The 27,634-nt window shown below is 44.7% G+C and overlaps 1 protein-coding gene across 3 annotated transcripts in view; it reads right to left on the bottom strand.

Moving 5' to 3' along the window:
- The window catches only part of DSCAM (DS cell adhesion molecule), a 718,036-nt gene that overhangs the window by 261,041 nt on the left and 429,361 nt on the right, over window positions 1-27,634 (bottom strand). For all 3 annotated transcript variants that reach the window (XM_089330520.1, XM_070071799.2, XM_089330521.1), the window contains exon 9: window positions 4,675-4,953. In XM_089330520.1, the coding sequence (XP_089186646.1) occupies window positions 4,675-4,953 (279 nt within the window). The remainder of the gene's footprint in view (window positions 1-4,674; window positions 4,954-27,634) is intronic.

Raw genomic sequence — 27,634 nt, 5'->3', positions numbered from 1 at the left:
AATTTTGTCATATTCAGGACTCTTCATTTTTCTATCCAAATTCTCACCTGGAATCATTTTCTTTTAACTCGAAGAACAACCTACTATTTTATTGTACTGAATCTTAGACCTCTCAACTTGCACTTGTCTGAAAATGTCTTTATTTCTTCTTCATTTTCAGAGCATATGGGAAAGCATTTTGTTGGCTGTAGAGCCCTTGGCTGGTGAGTCTTGTGCACTTCAAAGGTGCTGTTCATTTTCTTCTGCTCCCATTGTGTCTGACAAGTTGTCTGAAGCTGTCTTAATTTCTTAATTGCTCTGGGTGCTTTTAACATAGACTCGTTTATTGCTAGACTTTTTTTAAGATTTATTTTTTTATTTGAAAGTCAGAATTAGAGAGTGAGAGCGCGCTCCTGCCCACTGGCTCACTCCCCAAGTGGCCACAACCACTAAGGTTGAGTCAGGCAGAAGCCAGGAGCCAGGAACTGCATTGGGGTCTCGCATGTGGAGGTCAGAGACCCAAGCATGTGGGCCATCTTCTGCTGCTTTCCCAGATTAGCAGGGAGCTGGATCAGAAGTAGAGCAGCCAGGACATGAACCAGTGCTCTCATGAGATGCCAGCGTCACAGGTGGCAGCTTGACCTGCTGTGGCCCTTGCTTCTTTTCTGAAAATATTTTACATATCTCTTCTTGCATCTCCTATGCGTTCAGTCATTGTGTTCATCCAGAGCTTTGAATTCTGGAAAACATTAAGACAGCTGCCTTATACCCTTGCTAATGTCGACATCTCTGCCTTCAGTCTCTCTCCTATTATGTCTGTTCCCTCGTGCTCATGGTTCATGTTTGCTCGCTTCTCGTGTCTAGTAATTGTTTATTGTGCAAAGTACACTGTGGATGCGCTGTGCTATTGAGATTCTGCATTTTGTCGACTTCCCTTTGAATATCATCGCCAGTGTTGTTCTTGCAGACAACGAATTGACTGGTGGAGAAGTTTCATTTCGTCAAGAATCTCCTTGATAATCTAGGGTAGCCACTCTTCCAGGGCTGGGTTAGCCCTGTGGTGAATGTGTGGTCTTTCTGAGAGTCCAGCTGACTCCCCAGCCTCTGCATCCTGGCTACTCAGAACTCCAACACGACCTGCCACATGCAACCTCTACCAGATCTCACGGAGTTTCTCCTGCGTGTGGAGCATCGTGCCCAGCTGCGTGCTGTAAAGGGGGAGAGCTTGCTCTGCACTGCTCTCCAATCTCCGGTACCCTGCCCGGGCATGTCCAGTCCCCTCGGCAGCTCTAAGGTTTTCATCCTGCTTTCTGCACCCAGAAACATCCCCGTGATCCAGGTGGACTCTGCACCCCTCTGCCGTCATCTGGACAGTGCTCCGCGTAGGCACCTGGGGAATCTGGAGCTCACCTCCCGCACTTCCCTTCTATCAGGGATCACAGCCCTGTGCTGTGTGTCCCACTGGTGGAAAACAGCGTTTTCACAGATCTTTTTGGTCTCATTTTACTGTTGATAGCATGAGGATAAATCAAATACCAGCTACTTTGTAACAGTCCCATTAGATACATTCTTTTTGTCATTCCACTTATTGGATACAAAAGGTGCCCCCTACAATTTCCAATTTCTAATCATTCCTGCGGGCTGTACATCCCGGAGCCCCACGCCATGGCTCCCGCACTCCCAGGAATACGTCCCAATGCTGCAGGGAGCCCCACGGCACTCCTCGGCCTCAGGGACTTCGGGGCTCTGCTGATTTCCCTGTCCTGGCACACTGTGTTTCCCTCCCTGCTAGCTTATGCCCATAGGCAGACAAGTGGATGCTAAACATCTGGGCTCAAAGCAGCACCGTCCCCTCTCCAATGTGTGCCCCCACCCCCCATCATACCGAAGTCCTGAAAAGTAGGGAAGCATGGAATTGTCTTGAATTGCTGCACATTCACCCCCTGTCTTTGCTCAAGTTCCTCTCGTCCAGCACTCACTGTTGGTCACTGCTCAAGGTCACGGACAAAATCCATCTTCCTGGACCAGTGACCCACTTCTCCTTATCACCGCCTCTTCCTTGCTGGGCCTCCTGCTTTGCTACCCAGAGCTCCACAGGCCATTGGGATCCCTCCCATGTTGTTGGCCACTCCTTTTCCCACCCTGTCTCCTTGCTCATCCCTCCTCTTATTCTGGAAGCTGACACCGTGGGCTGCCTTCGGCCATCTTTCTTTTCCCTTTCTCCCTCTTGCTTCTTCTTAGCCTCTGCGGCAGACATCTGAGTCTGCTGCATTACTGGGCGTGACCTGTGATTCCTCTGCAGTCCGTCACTCTGCAAACACATTGTGTCTCCTGTGCTCCCAGACACACGGCAAATGCAACAGCTTCCCATCCGCTTCACAGTTGCTACCTCTGTCCAGTGCATTTTTCTCTGCCTAAACTTCTGTGACAGCCTCCTAACCACTGTCCCTGCCTTCCAGCCCTACCATGCGTCACAGAGCCGCTAGTGTGATAATTAAAGAGATAAATCTAGCCACAATGCTGCCCTGGCTAATGGTCTCTCTCTGCATTTAGAAATAAATTAATTCATTAAAAACCCAGGCTTTAAAAATAGCTGCACAGTCAAGTTACCCAGGGCGCCAGGGTGGCAACTTGGTTGTATATTAGAATCACTGAGTTATTCTACCAAGTCTCTGGTACCTCATGCCACCTAAGTAGGTGATGTTTTCACTAGTGTGGGTTACAGCCTGGACCTGAGGGCTGTATGCAAGCTCCCCATGCAATCCTAACGTGTAGCAGAACAGAACAGGGACTCACTAACTAGGATGGGAAAACAAAGTAACAAATGAAGAACCCAGCAACTGCCAAGAGAGGTGAGAGAGAGAGATGGCTCTACGGCCAATCATCCAGATTGACTTGATCTGGGTTGGGACGGGCAAATTCCTCTCAGCATTTCCTTCAATGCCCCCGGGGATTCTGCAGCCCGGTCCACACCAGAGCCACTGCTGCCCACGCCGGGTCCACACCAGAGCCGCTGCTCCCCACGCCGGGTCCACACCAGAGCCGCTGCTGCCCACGTTGGGTCCACACAAGAGCCACTGCTGCCCACGCGGCTCCTCCCGGCTGACTCTTGCAGGCTTGCCTCCAGGCTCCCTCCCCTGCTGAGTGGTTTAATATAAACTCCACCCATTTGCAGACCTATCACCAGGAGCCACACTGATCAGATCAGTTTCCCCAACAGTGAGGCTCAGTGTTAGCTCATCCGACCTTCAATCTGGTTGCTTCTCCTGCAAGAGCAAGTGACACACAGGGCGTCCCTGTAGGGTTTGGGTCTCGCATTTATGGTCCCTGACCTGAATCCTTCAGAGCAGATCATATCAAAGTCGGGCTGACGGACTGTTTCGCCCTTCACAGACGATGCCAGGGGCAAGTCTGCTCGTACGAAAACGCTTGAGAAACATGGCAGGTTGGCTCCCATTTTCATTTGTCTTTTCAAAATAGCAGAAAACATTGAGTGCCCCAAATCTTGTACTCAGATGAGCAAGGCAGAACGAGAAGGCTGTCACGGGGGTCTTTAGTTGTATCTGACAGGAGCTCCGTTTTCTTACGGATTCATTTTTGGGTACTTTTTTGTTGCTGTCTTTCAGAAATACCAAGTTGGATTCTAGCTGTGCACTCCTTTCTTGTGTTGCGCCCGTTTGCTCAGAGAGGAAGGAAGGGTGCCCAGAACACTGAGGTGGGAATCCTGGAATCCGCTGCTCCGGGCGGGGGGGGGGGGGGGACGTCTGCCCCAATCCGCTGACCTGGGCACAGCAGGGATCACACCCTCTGAGGAGCCCCACGGAGCCCAGTGTCTGGGAACCCAGAACCCATGTTCATACTCATCTTCAATCTGGGCAACGTAGATGAATGTTACACTGGGGGATGGGTACCACCTCCTCTTGGGGACGCAGAAAACCCCCAAATATCCACTTCTGACAGACAGCGGAGAGCGCCAGTTGCTGATCCACAGGACAGCTTACTGAGAATGGGGTGACTTGCATGAAGATTTTAAATAAGAGGGATGTTTGCCTTGTACCATTGCCAGTATGATCTACAAGTTGGACCCTCTTAAGTTGATTTTTCCATAAATACTTCCATGCTCTGCTTATTTTAAAAATGTTGTAATAACTTCCCCCCACATAATCAAAGATTTCATGTCACATAGGAGAGACAGGCAAGGAAAACCACATTTTAAAAACTAAAACAAAAAAATATAAACAATTTCTATTTTGTCTCATGACTCTTGGCAAAAACTGCAACACCCTCCTATGGCTCTGACAGATATCTTTCAGAAAAACCAGTGATCTAAATGATAAGGAATATTATAAATACAATACAATAAATAAATGCCTACAGAGTTAGTGGATGGAAGTGTAGGAAAAAGCCTACAGAGTTAGTGGATGATAGAAGCCCATGAATGAAATACCGCATCTCTCTCCTCTTCATTCACACATTTCTTAGCTGAAACATCGTATTTTAGGTCAAACCTTGGCTTGGAATTTAGGGGAATTCTGGTTGGTTTCCATAGCAGCATGGTTTTTTAAAGGGATGAGAGCAAGTCTCTATGGGTTCTGATTACCGTATCTCCTGCTACGCCACCTTCAGACATCAGGGAGCTCAGCTCTCTCTGGGCCGCACACTCCCTCCCAGCCCCTCCCGCCTCCCTGGGCTCACCTCTCACGATGAGCTGGCTCTGGTGTTCCACGGCCGCCGCCTCGTTGCGGGCGATGCAGGTGTAGTTTCCGTTGTGCATCAGCGACAGGTTGGAGATCCTCAGGGAGCTGGTGAAGTCGATGTTGTCGATGGTCACGCCCAAGCTCGCGGGGATTGGCCGGCCATCCTTGTGCCAGGTGATGGTGATGGGCAAATCCCCCGAGACCACGACACAGGGGATGAAGACCCGCTGCCCGATGGAGAATCTCGGGAACTCGAAAGGCTGGATAAAGGGCGGGACTGGGAGGACAGGAAAGAGTAGAGAGGGAGAGATAAGAGCAACCGTGAATGCGTTCTGCATGCTCTTCTCCCCTCACCTCTGTACACAGCACTGAGCAACAGGGACGAGCCTGAGACGGCAGAGCAAGGTCGCTCCTGGTTCCTTACATTCGCTCGTCTCTCGAAACGAAAAGCACGGCTCGATGTGCGCTGCTGCAAGTCAGCTTAACGTAATGTAGTTCCATGACCGATTTTTAATTCAACAATCATTTTTGAAGGGAAACATTTCAGACTGTGAATTTGCAGCATAAATACTGTGGAAGAGGAATCTGGGTTTGGTTTCCCCTTAAAAGCTTTTATCACAGCACCCAAATTCTTATTTCGCCTTCCATCTGTACAATACCTTGAAAATATGAAGGTACTTCAACAAGTCTGTGGAAAGCAGAATTAAAAGATTGGAACCAACATAGCACAGTAAGTTAAGTTGTACATATGAGCACTGGTTCGAGTCCCACCTGCTCCACTTCCACTCCTGCTCCCTGCTAATCTGCCTGGAAAAGCAGTGGAAGATGGCCCAGGGGTCTGGGCCCTGCACCAACACAGGAGACGTTGATGGCGTTCTCAGTTCCTGGCTTTGGCTGGCCTAGCCCCAGCCATTGTGGCTGCTGGGGGAGTGAACCAGCAGAAGGAAGATTTCTCTTTTCCTCTCTCCTCCTCCCTCTCTGTCTCTCTCTGTAACTCTGCATTTCAAATTAGTAAGTAGTTTCTAGAAAGATAAATTTATTTTGTTGCAACAAAAGATTTTCAAAAATTTCATGAAAATGTGCATTAGAAAAAAACTACGCATGGATTTCAAAAACTTTTGAACCAAAATAAACCTTTAAATTCTGTTTTTCCACAACCTTATGGAAATACCCTCCCACACATGCCCTAAATCTTTTAAAGACACAAATATCCCAACTCCATTGTTAGAAATCTTTTCTTCACCCCACTAAGAGCAACACTTCCGTGCCGTACTTATGTTGGGCTGATCGCATCGTCACTTCTCACCCCTTGATTCTACACATTCCGAGTGTACAACCTGAAGTTATGAGCTGGTTCACGGCAAGTTGTCAGCTGTGTCGAGCTGCAATGCTAGTGAGGACGAGGCTGCAGCCTGGCCAGCAGGGACATGGCTCCTCTTCGTCCTCTGGCCTCAGTGCCTCCCTAGATGGCCTCCAGCGAATTAGGGACATGCACAGAATAAAACGGAGCCGGAGGAGCTGACTTTGACTCCTACCTATCACTCAAGGTCAGGTTACTAATGTGCTCTTCCCAGCATCCCTCAGGGGTCTATATTGAGAGCCTCGCTCTGCAAATGAGGACACTGGCCCTCAGGGACATTCTTGTGCCCTTGACCTTGAAACTCGTTTGAGGTTCAAGCCACATCCCACTGGCTAATATCAGAATCTGCATGTTGAGAATGTGTGTTTTTGACATGCATTTGTTTTTTAAAGAAAAACAATTTTTTTAAATTTTATTTTTACTCAGAGGCTTGGTCTAAGGGTACAAACTCAGACTATTAGACAGTAGCCTAATAAAAATAGGTACTGTTTTATGGAATGAAGTTAATAAACCATACAATCTGTTTATTAATCAGTTTTAACCACAAACTCAGGAAAGAGGCAAGGGATCAGCTGAGAAATATGAACAAAAAGCCATTCATTCATTCATTCATTCAATCAACAAATGCTTATTGAGTGCTTAGTGTGTCCTTCCCAAAACAGTCTGTGCCGGGCACACGGTGATGAACATGGATCCCAGCGCCCGCCCAGTGGATCATTCATGCACGGTTGTAGGAGGTGCATTGCCACAGAGCACAGAGCATGATGTGCTGTTTCTGCTACTTAATATCCTTGAGGCTACAGCTATCTGCTCTTAGCGGCACCTGGGAGCCAGAACCCAGAGCTGCAAATGCAGCCAGCACTAGAAGACACAGAGTATGCAGGTGGTCCACGTTAGGTCTCATCAGAGAAATAAAAAAAAAAAAAAAACTAACAAATAGATTCTGCAAAAAGCACCAGCAAGCAAAGTCTATGCCACAATCATGGATTCGCAGCACTGTGACGGGAGAGCTTTGGGGATCTCAGCGAGCTGACTCGATGTTCCGGGCAAAAGAGGTTGCACCTGGTGCTGGCACCTGCACAAGGTGAGAGGCAGGTGTGCTCACCCGCAGCCACAATTTGCTGCACCGAGTGCCGCGCTGTACAGCAGGTGCGCCTGTGTCTTTAAATCTCACTCCAAGCAGCACCAGTGTTTCCTATACATGTAAATATCACTGACAACTAAAACGCTTCCACATTTCATTTTTTAAAAAAATCATACATCTTGCTTGGTTTCTTACACATAAAAGCTGGCTCTCAGTGTTATACAAACCCTGACACTTGCTATGGGCTTGGTGCTTTTTTATCGGAGCTGCGGATCATTTATCTGAGATGAGAACGTTGGAGCCAGGCTGCCTGCGGTTGAGTCCAGCTGTGCTACTTACTGTAGTTCCCTAGCTCCTCCGAGGCCTCGGTTTCCTTACGTGTAAAATAAAGCCTTCCGACCTGGGTTCTGAATGAGTGAGCACAGTGGTGCAGGAACCTGAACTTGCAACTGAATCGGTTTCTTCTTTTTCAGAAGTCTTTTGGATGAGAAAAAAGTGTTAACTTGAAAGGTTACTGGGCAAGGGGAAGGACTCTTTTCTCCATCAGCTACAATAGGGAGGAGTACTATAGAGGGACTGACTTCTCATTCTTCACGTCAAGACAGCACAGCTGTTGACCCAGCTGTTTAATGATAAAACAGTATAGGATTAGGCTGTCACTAATCCTGAAATATAAGAACGCCCCTCACAACAGAAGACAGTCACAAGGGAGAGGAGGGTCACGAGCACCCTGTGTTCAAGAACAGGAGTCGGAAGTAACTACAGAGGCATCAGTGCTAAGAACAATGCTAACACAGAACCCCAGGCTCCCATGGCTCCAATACGGTATGGATAACTCCCTGGCTTAGAGGAGTCTAAGGCATAGAATTAAAATTACAGGAATAAATTTCAGAAACTGGAAACAAGCCGGCGCCGTGGCTCAATAGGCTAATCCTCCACCTTGCGGCGCCGGCACACCGGGTTCTAGTCCCGGTTGGGGCGCCGGATTCTGTCCCGGTCGCCCCTCTTCCAGGCCAGCTCTCTGCTATGGCCAGGGAGTGCAGTGGAGGATGGCCCAGGTGCTTGGGCCCTGCACCCCATGGGAGACCAGGAAAAGCACCTGGCTCCTGGCTCCTGCCAGGATCAGCGCGGTGCGCCGGCTGCAGCGGCGGCCATTGGAGGGTGAACCAACGGCAAAGGAAGACCTTTCTCTCTCTGTCTCTCTCTCACTGTCCACTCTGCCTGTCAAAAAAAAAAAAAAAAAAAAAAAAAAAAAAAAAAAGAAACTGGAAACATAGAGCAACACGGATGAAAATCAAGACGGTGCCTCTGATGCCTCGCTCACAGATCTTGGAGTAAGGCACTCAGTCTCGCACACCTCACTCAGAGCCCCACGGGGTGAGGAATTAAGAGCAAATGATGGCCGGCGCCGCGGCTCACTAGGCTAATCCTCCGCCTTGTGGCGCCGGCACACCGGGTTCTAGTCCCAGTTTGGGCGCTGGTTCTGTCCCGGTTGCTCCTCTTCCAGGCCAGCTCTCTGCTGTGGCCCAGGAGTGCAGTGGAGGATGGCCCAGGTCCTTGGGCCCTGCACCTGCATGGGAGACCAGGAGGAAGTGCCTGGCTCCTGGCGCAGTGCGCTGGCCATAGCGCCCATTTGGGGGGTGAACCAATGGAAGGAAGACCTTTCTCTCTCTCTAACTCTGCCTGCCCCCCCCCCGCCAAAAAAAAGAGCAAATGATGAGTAGACCCAAGAAGGCAGCACACACAGCACCTGCGTGACGGGCTTCAGCTGAGAGTTGCAAGTCTGTGGCATAAAACACTCACGCGTTTTTTAGCGGGTTCAGAATCTTAGAGTCTTTTAATTCATATGCATAAGAGATATAAAGATGGAGGCAAGATATAAACCAAGTGACCAGCAGCCTCTTCTCATGATGCAGGGAGAGTGGAGCCACCTGTCTGAGACAGATTATCTGATTCATTATTATCCCTTAAATCAGGCAAATCCTCTCAGTCTTTCTGACAGAGAAACCTCATCATCTACAGGATCAGAAACTCCAAATGAGAGGCGCATGCGATTTTGCCGTAGCCTTCCTATAGGAGGTGTATAAATACTACCTGCTAGCTATCACTTACTGTTAGGCTTGTGTATTTTATGCCACACAATGGTGGGAGATTTTCTCTGGGGGGATCCAGAGCCGTTGAATGTGGCCCCACATCAACACAGAGTCTTGCTGTTTCTAAACTCTTAACAACAATGAGAAATTAGGCTAATATATTTCCATGTTTTATCCTCAAAAGTTGTCTAGTACTCATATTTCTCCTAGGGAATGAGTGGAACATACAGAGGACTCACGGTGGGGAGTTGGTCATCCCTGGGGAATTGGTGGTGCTGTCTTGACCCAGTTTAATTTGCTCTGTGGATCCATTTTTTCGCGTGTGACCTTGTGACAGGGTTGTAGGGCTCAGAGCAGTGCTGGCAGGGGGTTCCTACCACAAGCCCAGCACAGAGTGTGCTCAATCCACATGGTCCCCTCTTGTCTGGAGCCTGCTGGGCCCTGGCCACAGTCTAAATTAGGGACAGACAGCAAACAGCTGCACCAAATCTCCCATATTTTACCTTGTTTCTGTAAGTGACTTGCAGAACGGTTCATGATGAAAAACGAGTTTTGTTGGTCCATTCGTCTATCACAGACGCTGTTGCTGTCCCCAGACCTTGTAGCATAATGCTACAAGAAGTGGAGTGCAGAACTATCCACTAATTTAATTTCTCCTGGACAAATACCCCGGATGGGACTGCTGAATCATGGTAGTTCTATTTAAATTTTTTGAGGAACCTCCATACTGGTGTCCATCATAGCTGGACCAATTGACCTACCCACCAGCCGGGTACACAGGTTTGATTTTCTCCACACCCTCGCCCGTCCTTATGTTTTGGCTCTTTGAGAACAGTCCCCCTATGATAAAATCATATAGGCCAAATTTCTCAGTTCCCACTGGAGCTGAGCACAGTCAGTCAGCAGTGTAGCTTGGCCGCCTGTCACAGGAACACCTCTCCCACAGACACTGCTGTGAAAAGTAGATCTTTTCCCAGAAGCTGCTATGGTGGGTAGCAGCGCTGGGCCATTTTAGTTTCTGATGTTTCCTAATGCATGCAGTGTTCCCCCATAGATGCGTTGTCCTTATTTTACTTGATAAAGATTCCAATATGGCCAAGGCAGCGTTACAGTTTTTTCTTTTCATTATTAGACTCAAATTATAAAATGTTTATATGGTAAACATGATTTGATATTATTTCTAAGTTAATTAAATGGCCAGTAAAAAACTCACAAATAACTTTTGTCACCACCTCTGCTTGCTTATGGGAATGTGTTTAAGAAGCCTTTTTTAAAGATTTATTTATCCACTTGAAAGGCAGAGTTACAGAGACAGGAAACACACACACACACACACACACACACAGAATCACGCCCCAAATAGCCACAATGGCTGGGGCAGGGCCAGGCCAAAGCCAGGGGCCCGCAATTCAATCAGAGTCTCCTAGAAAAGTGGCAGGGGCCCAAGCATTTGGGCCACTTCTACAGCTTTCCCAGGTGCAGGGAGCTGGAGCAGTGGGACTCGAACCGGTGTCCATACAGGATCCCACATCACAGGCAGCAGCTTAACCCACTGCCCCACAATGTCAGCTGGCAAAATATCTTTTTATTTTAATTAATTAATTTATTTATTTATTTGACAGGCAGAGTGGACAGTGAGAGAGAGAGACAGAGAGAAAGGTCTTCCTTTGCCGTTGGTTCACCCTCCAATGGCCGCCGTGCTGTGGCTGGCGCACTGCGCTGATCCGAAGGCAGGAGCTAGGTGCTTCTCCTGGTCTCCCATGGGGTGCAGGGCCCAAGCACTTGGGCCATCCTCCACTGCACTCCTGGGCCAAAGCAGAGAGCTGGCCTGGAAGAGGGGCAACCGGCACAGAATCCGGCGCCCCGACCTGGACTAGAACCCGATGTGCCAGCGCCGCAAGGCAGAGGATTAGCCTATTGAGCCACGGCATCGGCCCCAAAATATCTTAAACACAGACTGTCCTATGAGAGTTTACAAGAGCTCACAGATACCCACGGCAAAGGGAACATGAGAGTGAGTGTCTCGTGCGTTTGAAGAATCACACATGAAGTGTGAAAGAGATGAAGACCTTGGGTGAGTGGCTCGGCCACTCCTGTGGGTGGGTACGGCTCTTCCCAGTCACGTCTGCTCCCCGTCCACCGTGGCCTTGCTTTCTCCTTCTCTCTCCCACTTTCCCCTTCCAAATATCTCCAAGGCTCCAGCTCTCAGTTCTAGGCGTTGACTCCTTGCCTAAGTTTCCAGCCACCAATTCCTTCTCAAGTTTCATGTCTGCTTGTTCACTTGAGTGCTGATAGCTTCATCTAAATGCCCCTCCCAAACCAAGAGCATCATGTTCCTCCCACAGCTACACTTCACCTTCAAGTCCTGCTCCCGGCACCAACAGCCGTGAGCCACTCAGAGGGAGGATGGCGTTCCTGGGTGTACATTTCTCTCCACCTCCGACCAGCCTCAGAGGCCACTCTGCCTTCTCTACGTCATTCCTTGCATGTCTGTGCAGGGTTCCTTTGTTCCAAATGTGCTACAAACCCTTTTATTGAGACATTTTAAACTGGGAACTATGTGGTCTTCCTATGTTTAAAAAAACAAACCAAAAAAATCTCCTTTTACACTGCAATCCACCTCAAGGAGATATTTCAATTACTGCATGGAAAATAGAATCTGAACATGTTTATTTTCATGCAAAATGACTTTGGAAGCCAGGAGGCCAGAGCTGTAGCGTGGTAGGTTATGTCTCTGTCTGCAGGGCCGGCATCCCATATGGGCGCCGGTTCGAGTCCTGGCTGTTCCACTTCTGACCCAGCTCTCTGCTATGGCCTGGGAAAGCAGTGGAAGATGCCCAAGTCCTTGGGCCCCTGCACCCACGTGGGAGACCCAGAGGAAGCTCCTGGATCCTGGCTTCCAATAGACACAGCTCCGGCCACTGCAGCCATGTGGAGAGTGCATCAGGAGATAGAAGACCTCTCTCTCTCTCTTTCTCTCCCTCTCTTTGTCTGTTAACTCTGCCTCTCAAATGAATAAATAAAATGTTAAAAAAAATACTTGAGTCCACACAGAGCTTGCCTTAATACACATTTTGCGTGAAGGTTTTCAACTGCCCTCATATAACCCTCGACCGAGTTAATTTTCCTGAACACTGCTGTGAGAAGACCCCTGGGCTCCAACTACTGTTCTACCTCCAGGATGGAGCAGAAGGCACCACACTCCACAAGATCTGTCTCTTGGAAACTCGGGCCTCTGCTGGCAGTGACAATGCTTTGTTTCAGGAACTCTTGAATGGGAGGGATGTACCCGGGCCCCATCTCTGCCCCCACCCCTCTCCCCGATCCCTCTCATCTCATGACGGGAAAAGTCAGCTCAGCAGGACCTGCTTTCGAAGGCCTTTCCAGTCTGAAGACACTTTTGAGACAGAGTGTGATTCATCAAAAGCAAAACCTTGCTGCAGCATCAGTGATAAAATCAGGGCTGCCCGTGCCCCTGCCTCCGGGCACCACGCTGCCCGTCTGCGCTCCTCCTGCTCATGGTGGAGTGGAGCAGAGGGAAGGGACGTGTGGCTGTCTTCTCATTCACTTGGACCCCTACCCACATGATGATCAGCCTCCTTCCAGGAATACATAATCAAGGGTAGAACAGTCTGAAGGTTTAATTTTGAGATTGCTGCTCACGACCTTAAAAACTCTCTTTTTATTTTTATTTTATTCATTCAGTTCCCCAAGACCAGCCTGTGTCCTGAATTGAAATATATTCTTTATCTCTCATCTATAGACTAAATCGGGGTAAGAGAAGCTATCTCTTCTATACTGATTTCTAAACTAGATAGTTTTTATCTAGAATGTTTATTTTAGGCTACCAAATTGTAGGAAGTACTACACAGCCATACACTTGACAACATAAAGAAAAAGGAAATTACTTTTTCTTAAAATTGCTTAAAGTCACCAATATGTACATGGGAGACAAAAGTATTTCAATTAAAAAAATTGAAAGAAAAAATATCCCTAAGGAATACTGTAGAATTATAATGTAGAGAAATAGGAACTGTTACTGTCTTCTGTAGGAAAGTTGCAAGGTCGACATAAGGGAGGGACAAGATGACATGCTTAGAGTTTGGGATGCCTTTTTATATCATAAAATTCAACATTTAAAATGGTATTAATTTGTTTGACAGGCCAAGAGACAAGGAAAGAGCAAGAGACTGGCAGAGAGAGGGAGAGAGAGAAAGTCCCCGTCTACGACTTCACTCCTCCAATGCCTACGATGGCAGGGCTGAGCCAGGCTGAAGGTGAGAAGAAACAACTCCATCTGTCTTCAATGGGTGGCAAAGACCCAACCACTAGAGACATCTCCACTGTCTCCCAGGTTCTGCATTATCAGGAGGCTGGAATCGGGAGCCAGAGCCAGGAATCGAACCCCAGTAATCCAATACCCAATGCGGGATGAGGGTGTCTTACCAGTAGGCTAAAACACCCACTCCTTCCATGGCACTTTGAATAAAAACGGTTCCGCTGTAACTTGTCAGAGATGCTTGACATGAGACATGCGGAAGGAGTGTGTGTGTGTGTGTGTGTGTGTGTGTGTGATGAGTCTGGTCTCCAAGCATATGAAAAGGGAAGGTGCTTTAGAGCCATAATCGGAGGACTCTGAGACCAGCAGGGTTCCTTTACCAGTTTAAAGTGATGAGCAAACACAGAGTCCATGGAGGTTCTGTGCTTACATGGCGTCAGCACAGACTGGGGGTAGGGCAGGTCACTCCTCTGCTGTTTCCACGGAAGACTGTGTAATGTGAGCCAAGCTAACCCGTCTCCCTCACACTGCATGAACGCCACTGAGTCAGCGTGACATCAAGAAAAGGAAACAGCTCAGGTTGTGCTCCTTTGGGCGGGGAAGGGGGAAGAGAATTGTCACCCCGATGGGATGTGATGATGTCACTTGTGCATGAGAGCAAGGTCCTGTGACTGCAAGCAGAGGAGATGTCAGCTGTGCTGAAAGAGGGATAAGTAAGAATCACAACGCCGCAGACACGCACCTTAAAATTAATTTTCAAATAAGCTTCTTGACAAAGATTGCTAGTAAGAGCAGCTTGTGGCCGGCGCCACGGCTCAACAGGCTAATCCTCCACCTAGCGGTGCCGGCACACTGGGTTCTAGTCCCGGTTGGGGCGCTGGATTCTGTCCCGGTTGCCCCTCTTCCAGGCCAGCTCTCTGCTGTGGCCAGGGAGTGCAGTGGAGGATGGCCCAAGTACTTGGGCCCTGCACCCCATGGGAGACCAGGAGAAGCACCTGGCTACTGCCTTTGGATCAGTGTGGTGTGCCGGCCGCAGTGCGCCGGCCACGGCGGCCATTGGAGGGTGAACCAACGGCAAAGGAAGACCTTTCTCTCTGTCTCTCTCTCTCTCACTGTCCACTCTGCCTGTCAAAAAAAAAAAAAAAAAAAAAAGCAGCTTCTTGACTTGAAGAGTATCTTCCAGGACTTTGAGCTACTAAAGGTCATCCCATTTGATGAGCTTGACTAGTAATTACAACTGACTTAAAGTGGCCATATTTTTTTAAGGTTGCTGAAATATGTCACAGTAAACACAGGGGTGTAACAAAGTAGTTATGGTATTCCAACAAGGCTAGAAGTCAATTAAATTATTCTGACATGTATCAGGGCATTGAAATATGGCAAAATGAAGGAGCGATATTCTTAAATACAAGAAAATACAGAAATAAAAGCTTTATCTCTATATAAAGGGTCCTCCAAAAGCTCATGGAAAAATGTGTACTGTTAAAAAAACTGTTTATGGATTTCAAAGTTTTTGCCCCAAAATAAATGTTTTTAAAACAATATTTGAGAGCCGGCACCATGGCTCACTAGGCTAATCCTCCGCCTGTGGCGCCAGCACCCCGGGTTCTAGTCCCAGTTGGGGCACCGGATTCTGTCCTGGTTGTTCCTCTTCCAGTCCAGCTCTCTGCTGTGGCCCGGGAGTGCAGTGGAGGATGGCCCAAGTGCTTGGGCCCCTGCACCCTCATGAACAGGAGGAAGAACCTGGCTCCTGGCTTTGGATCAGCGCAGTGCGCCGGCCGTGGTGGCCATTTGGGGAGTGAACCAATGGAAGGAAGACCTTTCTCTCTGTCTCGCTCCCTCACTGTCTAACTCTGCCTGTCAAAAAAAAAATATTTGAGAGAGAGAGAGAGAGCAAGAGCGAGAGAGAGAGAATGAATTCCCATCTACAGGTTCACTCCTCAGATGCTCACAACAGCCAGGGTGGTCCAGGCCTGTAATTTAGGAAAATCAGTCCTGGTCTCCCAGGTGCACGGTAGGGACAAATCCCCATGAGCTACCAGCTGCTGCTTCTAAGAGTGAAGAGTAGCAGGAAGGTAGGATCAGGAGCAGAGCTGAGCACTGAATCCAGGCACTCTGACATGGGATGCCGTCATGTACCTGACGTCTTAACTGGGAGGCCAAATGCTTGACTCTAAACTTAACATTTAATTCCATTTTTCCATGAACTTTAAAAATCCCCTTCCTATACCCCCCTACACACAACATTCATATCAACATATCTGTGTAAAACTAACTACAGTGAGAGAACACATAAAGGTATTTTGGCCAAAGGCAAAATGCATATACAATGGCAGTCCCATAAAAATACAGTGCCTAGTCGAGCAACATTGTAGATATTTTCATTTATAAAAGAGCCCCTGGCGATTCCAATATGACTGACTAGGGGAAAATTATCTTGATTTTGATCAGGGAAAGATAACAGAAGAAAAGTGCAAGACATGCATTCACAGGGGAGTTGGAGAGAAGTGTGCAGTGGAAATTCTCCAGAAAGAAGAGAGATGCCATGGAGCAGTATAAACATGCAACAGCTACACCACACACAACTCCCTGAGCAGGGGCTGGAGGAGACACCAGCTTCCGAGAGCAAGCCCACACCTCTGAACACCCACTGAAGGAAGACACTCCACTAAGCCACAGAGGCACAGTTCAAAGATAAACACCATCAGAGGAGAAGGCTAACAGGTATTTCCACGAATGTCTGAAAAATAAATGCAGACATATAAGAAACATGAACAAGGAAGGCAGTAAGACTCGCCCAAAGGAACAAAACAACAGTTCAACATTAGAATGTGAAGACAAAGAGACTGATAAAATGCCTGAAAATAAATTCAAGAGAATAATCATAAGATTACTTATAAACACAGAGAAACAAATTTATGAGATAAAGAAGTCCATACATGATATGGATGAAAGATTTTGCTGAGAGATAGAGATATTAAAGAGAAATAAAACTGAAATATTAGAAATGAAGAAATCAATATGTCAAATAGAAAATACGCTGGAAAGCTTCAACAACAGACTTCATGAGGCAGAAGAAAGAATATCTGAGCTTTAAGAAAAATCTTTACAAATAGCTCAGTCAGACAAAAAGAAAGGAAGAAAAAATCAGAAAAAGCTGAAAATAGAGCTGGAGATTTATGGGATAGTATCAAACGATCAAATATTTGTGTCCTAGGAGTTCCTGACGGTATGGAAAAAGGAAATGGATTAGACCTATTCAGTGAAGTAATAGCAAAAACTTCCTTGGTTTGGAGAAAGAAAGGATTATCTAAGTCTAGGAAGCACATAGAACTCCAAATAGACACGATCAGAAAAGATCCTCACCATGACTCTGTATAGTCAGACTTTCGACTGAAATATGAAGAAAACATTCTAGAATGTGCATGAGAGAAACGCCAGGTTACTTTCAGAGGATCCCCAATCAGACTTACAGCTGATTTGTCATCGGAAACCCTACAGGCCAGCAGAGAATGGAGAGACATAGTCCAAATTCTAAAAGAAAGAAATTGTCAACCCTGAACACTGTATCCAGCAAAACCCTTATTTATAAATGAAGGTGACATAAAGACCTTCCAAAACCAATGGAAATTTAAAGACTTTGTCATCAGTTGTCCGGTCTTGCAAATGATTTTTAAGGATGTAGTGTACACAAAAACAGAGGATAGTCATCATTATGAAAGAATGTGAAGGCAGAAAATATCCCAGTAAAAGCACAAAGGAAATCCAAATCATAGGAATATTTACGGAAAAATAGTAGAACAAAGTCACTGCTTATCAATAATAACCTTAAATGTAAATGGCCTAAATTCTCCAATTAAAAGACACAGACCAGCTGAATGAATTAAAAAAAAAACTATGTTTCTAAATCTGTACATATGAAATACATGAAACTTGTACAACTTAGATAAAATTAAAAAGAAAAACAACGACCCATCTATTTGCTGCCTACAAGAAACACAACTCACCAACAAAGATACATACAGATTGGAAAGAGAAAGGACAGAAAAAGATATTCCACGCTAACAGAAAGTGTAGGTATCCTAATATCAGAAAAAGTAGAATTTAACAATAATGTTAAGAGATATAAAGAAGAGTGTTATGCAATGATCTTTATTCATTATGCATCTTTAATCATTATGTATTGATTAAGGGATCAATTCAATAGGAAGATATGACTATCATAAATGTATATGCACCCAATGCACGGTGCCTGACTATTCAAAACAAATGTTAATGGACCTAAATGGAGATACAAATCCAAAACAATAGTAATGGGGGACTTCAAAACCCCACTTGCATCTGTGGATACATCAACTAGACAGAAAATCAGCAAAGAAACAACAGAGGTAATCTATACTGTGGGCCAAATGCACCTATTTGATAGTTGAAGAACCTTTCATCCTGCAGCTGGAGTGTACACATTCTTTATTTAGTGCATTGAACTTTCTCTAGTACAGGCCATAGGCCAGGCCATAAAACAAGTCTCAGAAAATTTTTAAAAATTGAAATCCTACCATGTATATTTTCTGACCACAGTAGAATGAAGCTGGACATTAACAACTTAACAATCTCCAGAAAATATGCAAACGTGGAGACTGAACAACACACTCCTGATTGAACAGTGGGTCATAGAAGAAATCAAAAGGAAATTAAAAAAATTTGTGGAAATGAATGAACATGACAACACAATATAAAATAAACTTATGGGATACAGCAAAAAATAATATTAAGAGGGAAGTTTATAGCAATTAGTACCCATATCATGAAACTAGAAAAGCATTAAATAGATGATCTATCAGTGCATTTCAAGGTCATAAAAAAACAACAAACTAAACTGAAAATTAGTAGGAGGAAAGAAATAATCAAAATTAGAGAAGAAATAAATAAAATTGAAACAAGCAAAAAGGTACAAAAGATCAGTGAAATGAAGAGATGGTTTTTTGAAAAAAAATCAACAAAATTGATACATCATTGGCCCAACTAACCAACAAAAAATGGAGATGACTCAAATCAATAAAATCAGAGATGAAAAGGAGATGTAACAATGAACACTACAGAAATAAAATAATCATAAAAATTACTATAATCAGCTTTATACCAACAAATCGGAAAAATCTCGAAAAAATGGATAGATTTCTGGTTGCACACAATCCACCAAAATTGAGTCATGAAGACATAGAAAACCTAAATAGACCAATGACCCTGACAGAGATTTAATCAGTAATAAAGACCTTTTCAACAAAGAAAAGCCCAGGACCAACGGCTTCACTGCTGAATTCTACCAGACTTTTAAGGAAGTAATTCCAAGTCCTCTCAAACTAGTCAAAACAGTTGAAATGGAGGGAATCCTCCCAAACTCCTTCTGTGAGGCCAGTATCACCTTAATTCCAAAACCAGAAAAAAAAAATACAACAAAGAGAACCATAGACCAATATGACTGATGAACACAGATGCAAAAATACTCAACAAGATACTAGCTAATCAAATCCAACAACACATCAGAAGGATCATTCACCCAGAACAAGTGGGATTTATCACTGATATGCAGGGATTGGTTCAATATATACATACCAATAAATGTGATACATCACATTAAAAACTAAAGGATAAAAAACAAAAGACTATCTCACAGATACAGAAAAAGCATGTGATAAAACACAACATCCACTCATGACAGAAACTTCAAATAAACTGGGTATAGAAGAAACATTTCTTAATATAATAAAGGCAACATGACAAACCCACAGATAGCACCATATGGAATGAGGAAAAACTGGAAGCATTTCCACTACAATCCAGAATAAGACAAGATTGCCCACTTTCACCACTGCTATTCAATACAGTCCTGGAAGTTTTCGCCAGAGCCTTTAGTCAAGAAAAAGAAATCAAAGGGATACAAATTTGAAAGGAGGAAGTGAACTTGTCCTTGTTTGCAGATAACATGATTCTATGAATAGGGGATCCAAAATACTCCACTAAGAAACTATTAGAACTCATAAGAGAGTTTGGGAAAGTTGCAGAACATAAAATCAACACATAATAATCAATAGACTTTGTGTACACAGACAATGCCATGGTAGAGAAAGAACTTATAAGGTCAGTCTCATTCACAATAGCTACAAAAAAAAAACTTAAACTTAAATACTTTGGAATAAATTTAACAAAGGACTGCTACAATGAAAATTACAAAACAGTAAAAAAAAGAAGAAAAACACACACACGAAAAATCTTCCATGTTAGTGGATTAAAAACATTAATATAAAAAAGTGCACATTATCAAAAGTACTTTATAGATTTAATGTGATCCCAGTCAAAGTACTAATAATATTCTCTTCAGATCTAGGAAAAAAACAGTGCTAAAATTCATAGGGAAACATAAGAGACTTTGAATAGCTAAATCAATCTTATATAACAAAAACCAAGCTGGTGATATCACAATACCAAATTTCAAGACATACTGCAAGGCAATTATAACCAAAACAGCCTGGTACTGCGGAAAAACAGACATGCAGTCCAATGGAACAGAATAGAAACTCCAGAAATCAATTCATGCATCTACAACCAACTCATCTTTGACAGATGATCTGAAGCCAATCTCTGGAGAAAGGACCGTCTATTCAAAAAACGGTGCTAGGAAAATTGGACAAATTACTAGAGGAAAACATAGAGAAAACTTTGCAAGACATTGATATTGGAAAAGATCCCAGAAACTCAGGCAATTGCAACAAAATTAGACAAATGGGATTCTATCAAGCTAAGAAGTATGTGCACTACAATGGAAACACTCAACCAAGTCAAGAGGAAACCAAAAGAATGGGAAAAATATTTGTAAACTATGCAACTGATTAAGGATTAACATTCATAATCTATAAATAGCTCAAGAAACTCAACAACAAAACAAAAAAACAATCCAGTTAAGAAATGGGCAAAGGACATGAACTAGCATTTTTCTAGAGAAGAAATACAAAAGTCCAGCAGACACATGAAAAATGCTCAGGATCACTAGCCATCACGGAAATGCAAATGAAAACCATAATAGTATATCACCTCACCCCAGTTAGAATGGCTGTCATCCAAAAATCAAAAATCAGTACACACTGTCTAGAATATGTGGAAAAGGTGTCCTGGTCCACTGTTGGTGGGAATAGAAAGTAGTACAATAAACATGGAAGGCAGTATGGCGATCACTCCGAGGTCCTAAAATAGATCTACAATATGACCCAGCCACCCCACTCCTGGGAATGTACCCAAACAAAGTGAAATCAGCATATGAAAGACTTATCTTTGCCCCCATGTTTATTTCAGCTCAATTAATAATAGATAAGATATGAAATCAACCAAGATGTCTATCAACTGATGACTGGGTAAAGAAAATGTGGAATATATACACTATGGAATACCACTCACGCATAAAAAATAATGAAATCTTGTCTTTTGCATCAAAATGGATGCAACTGGAAACCATTATTCTTAGTAAAATAAGCCAGTGTCAAAAAGACTCGCAGGATGTTTTTCTGATATGTGAGGCTTAGTATAGGGTACCAAAAATATATAGGAATGAAATGATCATTTTAGGATAGTATTATCATTTTTAGCCTTGTTTATACTCCTGTGGAACTGTGGATCTTCCTACTTTTCAGTTGTTGAATATTGTGATTCGTGGCAAATGAAGCCTGTGAATATAGAGTGGATTAAACTTATGTCCTTGCAAAAACTGATGAAGAGAGGGCAGGGAGGGAGGGGGTTGGGGGAAGAGCAGGGGAGTGAGGGAAGTGTGGCAGTCTTCTTGGAACTGTAAATATGGAGTGCTTGAAATATGTTCTCCTTATATAAACTTAGAAAGAGAGAGAGAGAGATCCATGATGTTGGAGCAATGATGGAATCAAGGTCACATTTCTCCCAGTGGATCCCCACTACTAAACAACACATGACTGCATGTGGATCTGCTGCCTGTCTGGCCTGCTAACTGCGTGTCCCTGAACAAGTCTCCCTGTTTCTCTGAGTCTCAGCTTCTTCATGACAAAGATTCAGACAGGCTGGCTTCCAGAAGTGACAAGTGCTGACTGTCTAAATGAAGTTTAGAGTGAAATCTTCCAGGTACATATTTTATCATCATCTTGAGAGAATCAAGTCTGCAAAACCAAGGTATTTTGACCCAAGACAAGATCAGTAAATAAAAAACAGAGCTAGCTCTTTTTGCAATAAATTAATCAATTGTTTGACTGAATTGAATAGTCTTAGAATGAAATTCTTGTGCGTAGAAATGTAATTGCAAGAAACTGATGATCATTTCATATAATCAGACCATATTGTTATCTTCATGATCAGTATTTGAGTTTGATGCAAACCAAAAAGAGAATATTAAATGAGAGTACATGGAGAATAGGACATCATATGTCTAAGATACCTCTGGATATAAGATTGATTAAAATAAACAAACACTTGTATAATGTGAGTCAGTCTCAGATACACATACATTTATATAGCAGAAAGCTATGTCCAAACAATGCCCTAGAACAAACGCCTACAGAAAAGTAGCAATTGAGGAAATGGGAAAACAGATACCAGCTGAACGTGAGATACAAAGACAAGAATGATTTTTCATTCACATAATAGAGGATTTAGGACAAAAACTCCAATCCAGTGGCAGCTTCGATGCTTGGCTGGTGGTAGCATAAACTAGCTGTGGAATTTTGCAGAGTGGCCATGCAATCCCTGGTGAAGTTGAGCTAAACTCTGTGATTGAACAATTCTATGTCTAGTCCTATAATGACAATAATGGCACTAATATTACTTCATGGTCTATCTACAGGATATTTATTTATTTATTTATTTGACAGGCAGAGCTAGACAGTGAGAGAGAGATACAGAGATTAAGGTCTTCCATTGGTTCATCCCCCAAATGGCCACTACGGCCAGCGCACTGCACCAATCCGAAGCCAGGAGCCAGGTGCTTCCTCCTGATCTCTCATACAGGTGCAGAGCCCAAAGACTTGGGCCATCCTCCACTGCCTTCCCAGGCCACATCAGAGAGCTGGACTGGAAGAGGAGCAACCGGGACAGAATCTGGCACCCCAACCGGGACTAGAACCCGGGGTGCTGGCGCTGCAGGGGGAGGATTAGCCAAGTGAGCCATGACATACAGCATGCATACAAAGAGCTAAGGGCAACCTAAGAGCTTCTATTTTCTATTTTATCTCCACATATGTATCTAGATGCGGGCATATGTTCCTTGTTTTAGCCATTGCTTTTACTCCTGTGGAACTGTGGTCATCCTGCTTTTTACTTGTAGAATATTACGGTTAGTGGTGCATTGAGTCTGTGAATATGGAGTGGCTTAAAATTATGTCTTTGTAAAAACTAATAAAAAGAAAAGAAGGGCGGGAAGAAGGGAAATTGGGGGAGGGAGGAAAGTATGGTTATCATTTTAGAACTGTACCTATGAAATACATGAAGCCTGCTCTTTATATTAATAAAAAAGATTCAAAATAAATATATTAAATACACATAACATGGATGTAAAATGCATATGTTGGAGCCTGCACTGTGGCTCACTTGGTTAATCCTCCACCTGCAGTGTCGGCATCCCATATGGGCGCTGGGTACTAGACCCGGTTGCTCCTCTTCCAGTCCAGCTCTCTGCTGTGGCCCAGGAGTGCAGTGGAGGATGGCCCAGGTGCTTGGGCCCCTGCACCCACATGGGAGACCAGGAAGAAGCACCTGGCTCCTGGCTTCAGATAGGCGCAGCGCCGACCATGGCGGATATTTGGGGAGTGAACCAACGGAAGGAAGACCTTTCTCTCTGTCTCTCCCTCTCACTATCTGTAGTTCTACCTGTCAAATAAAAACAATTATCTATAAAATGCATATGTTTAGTATACATACACTCCCTGTCTAGGAGACAGAGGAATTGATATCAGACATGGGGGATAGTTATTAAAAAAAAAAAAAGTTAAAGCAAAATCAAGATCCTGCATCAACTATTGATAATGGCATGGTGACATCTGATGGCTGATGAAACAAAACACAAACTCCACTTTGTCAATGGACCAAGGCTGTGACTCCACGGCGGGACAGGGGTGACAGCAATGTCTCACCTGCCACTTGGAGGGGACACTGCAATGTCTCCTTTCAGACCTCAGAAAATGCTCAGAAGGCTGTTTCTCTGGGAGTCAGCAGGCATAGGCATGTGCCCACATTCTCACAAAGGACATGAGCTGCATATGAAATACTTAAACAGGGAAGCCAGGCAGAGAGTGGCTCGTGCTGCAGCGATGCCCGGATGGGCAGAAAGGGACAAGAGGGAGGCAGAGCACTGGCAGGAGCAGGTCTGTACCCAGCAGGGGAAGAGCTGTCTGATGAGGCGGCTCCTGGAAGCAGAAGGGGCACGGAGCTCTGAGACGCAGTGCAGATCAGGTGGACGGATCTAGAAAATGTGGGGAGGGGACGGACGTTTGACCTAGTGGCTAAGATGCCTGCATCCTAGATGGGAACTTCAGCCTGGGGTCAAACCCCACATCCAGCTCCTGACTCCAGCTTCGGCCCAAGGCAGGCCCGGGGAGGCAGTAGTGACGGCCTGTGCCTCTCAAATTAAATAAATAAAAAAATACAGTGGAATTGAGTTGTCTCCATGAACTCCACGTTCATTTACATCCCTAAGATCCTAATAGATTCTAGAATTTATCTACATGGAAGCATATAGTATACACACCTATTTATAACCACCTGTACGTGAATATGGTAATAGATATGTGTGCATTTTAAATCATGCATACATTTTGTATTTATACAGGAATATATATTTATAGATAAATACAATATAAATATACTACACATGTGGATAAACTATGTATTTTTGTTGAATTTATATGTTTGGACAATTATTTATGTTTTGTATCAATCCATAGGAAAGATCCTACTGCATGATTTTGAATATTTGAGAGCATTTTTTCCCTAATTTACAACATTTCCAAAGAGTTTTGCCTTGTAACTGTGTGCACACACATACAAGTATGTATTTGCAAAGGGGTTAACCAGGTACTAAGCCAGGAATCATTTTCTAAATCATTTTCTACATATTCTCTCTTCATTTCTCACCTCTACTTAATTCTGTTCTTTTCTAAGGTTCCCATGTTTAGTATGCATGGCAAGTATTGTAAAACATCACTTCTACAATAATTTCAATTTCAGTTGAATAGAACAGCTGCATTCTCTGACATCCAAAATTCCTACACATAGCCTTTCCCCCCTCTAGCTAAGGGAAACTTTGAGATGGTTTTCATGACCCTTTAATAGAGTATTTCCTTGAAGAAAGGGACTTGCTTTCCTTGGGGGTGGTGAAGAATGTGTTATCACCATTGTGTCTTGGGGTGAGCTGTTCTGTGGGGAGGTGTGTGAGCTGAGCTCTGAGCTCCCCTCTGACATCCTAACTTCCTCTACAGGTGCACCACGGCCATGGGAGTGAAGGCGCCCTTCAGGCACCTTCCAACAGCAGCACTTTCTTGGGTAGTTTAGAAACAAGGAACTGGGAAAGTTCCAGCTTCTTCACTCTTCATCACATTAGGGTGGGAAACTCACAAGAATTACAATCCCTGTTTGAAACAGTAACTTACTCTCATGTTTCCCTGAGAGCTATTTTCGTGTGTGTTAGTATCATAGGGACTATGCATTCCTTAAGCAGTTGTTGAAAAATCAACGTAAGCATTTTTGCAAATCAGCATAATTTATGAGTACACGTGAACAAGTCCAGTGAACGGGATTCTCCATTAAACACTGCTCAGCTTTAATCCAAGATCTAAAAGAGGCAGCCCCCAGTTCTGTGATTTCCAGAGTCCTGTAAATGACTCCAATGCTGGAGAGCTCAGAGGAGAGAGAGGATGGAAAGCTACAGGGATCCCGACAGAAAGACATCTGTCCCCATCCCATCTGGGCTAGGAACTGGGAGGGAGCTGAGGCTGCGCTGGAAAGAACAGCACATGATTGAGGAAGGAGCGTGGGTGACCCTGCCACGGGCGTAACTGTGCACAGGGCAGCACCTTACCCCCGGGGCCAGAAGCCATCAGTTGTCAGGATCCCTTGGAGGCTGTGTCCCCACCCACCCTGGGGCCAAGGTCTCCCTGTGTCCAGCTGTGCTCCAGCCACGCAGGCAGAGGGTTCTGATGCGGGGGAGAGGCAGTGGTTGACAAACAGCTGCAGCGGATGCAGAATGCGTTAGTGCAGCCTGCAGAACCGTGTCTCTGGTGGGCAACGCAACACGACCACCATTGCGACCAGGTCGAGAATCCTCGCAGTGGCGTCTGATTCTCCCTCAGCGTGCAGCAGGTGCAGTGGGGGTGTGACCACGGGAAAGTGCTGCACACGCGGAAACGGGATGGAATGGGAAGCGCGTGTGCACCCTTGTCTCTGCAGCGCCAGCATTCCCATCTCATTACTGGCGAACATGAGTTGGAAAAGCCCATGCATGAGACACAATTCTGAGGGCTCAAGGCTTCCGAGGTGTGTGTCCACTTACAGTGCCCATCTCTTTCTGTACTTATTTCAGCCCTCCTCCACCCCCAAATCTGTGTTTCAAAATCCCCTGGTCTGAATCCAGGATGGTGAACTCCAAGTCTTGCCCTTCCCAGTCTGTCACTGAGATACGCACACCCCAGGACACCTGACTCAGCCTCTCTCTCCATCACCCTAGCAGAGTTTCTGGAATCATCCCTGGTTCCTCTGCCCTCTCTCCAAGTATATACCTCCTCCTTTTTATCTTTAACCAAATCCATCCCCCCATCCTTATATCTCTAATTTAGCGAGTTGTCTCTTTCTCTTAAATTGGCCATGGATATCGTCTGTCCAGCTTCCTAAGCAGAGTTTTTCTCAACTTTTTAACAACTTTTCTCTTGGGCTTTGTGCCAGTGGTGGCACTTCCTGTCTGCCCCAACCTCCACTGCAGCACGAATTCCGTTTCTAAGCATTGGAATCAGAAGACCCGCATGTAAGCCTTGAATCCAATTCTAGATGGCTTTGCGCAAGTCTCGTGTATCCTGTCTCTCTGATTACATTCTATCTACATTACAGAGTCACTGTGAGGATTAATTAAGGTGACACATATGAAAGTGTTTTGTAAACTACGAAGTTTTATATAAATGTAAATAGAAGGTGACATTTTTATCTAGCAACCAATTAACTTTCCTGGCAGTGTTGGTCCCCAGCAATTAGAACACTCAATTAGGCACTGGGAAGTTCAATGTGGCACCCAAAATAGGAAAGAAAAAGCTTTGAAATGTGTTAAGCATGAAATTGCTTGTTAAATTGAAATGAAGTGAAAGAAGGGATTTTGCCTTTCATTTCTGGCTATGTTTGAAGGCAGCAAAATTGCACTTCTGGACAGCTAGATTTATTTCAGACCTTAAGTTTCAACCTCTATCAATAATTAGTATTTTATTTATAGTGATCGTGCAGGACTCCTTTTCAAAATTTCCAGGCATGTGGGAAACGACTATTACCAAAAAATACCTGACGTAAATAGCACTGTTTCTAAGCATCATCTAAACACACTCCCACACTCACACATTCTCCTATATTCACAGACATTCACACACGCATAAACATTCACTCACATTCATACACACATGCTACTCACACACTCACACATACTCCTATACTCACACACATTCACACACTCATAAACACACATTCACTCACATTCATACTCACATGCTAAACACACACTCACTGATACCACATACACTAACACACCTCATACACTCACACACTCACATACCACCACACATTCATAAACACACACATGTTCACACACTATCACCCATTTATATACACATGCTAATCACACACTCATACACACATACTCACTGATACACACATACACTAACACACTTCATACACTCACACACACTCTCACATACCACCACACATTCATAAACACAAACGTATTCACACACTATCACCCATTTATACACACATGCTAAACACACTCATACACACACTCACTGATACACACATACACTAACACACACTCATATACTCACACATTCACATGCACTCACACACTCACACATACTCCTATACTCACACACATTCACACACATATTCACA

Source organism: Oryctolagus cuniculus, chromosome 4 (genome assembly GCF_051225735.1).
Source record: "Oryctolagus cuniculus isolate XC-2025 breed Fujian yellow rabbit chromosome 4, ASM5122573v1, whole genome shotgun sequence".
Lineage (NCBI taxonomy): Eukaryota > Metazoa > Chordata > Mammalia > Lagomorpha > Leporidae > Oryctolagus > Oryctolagus cuniculus.
This window is presented reverse-complemented; position numbering and strand designations above follow the sequence as displayed.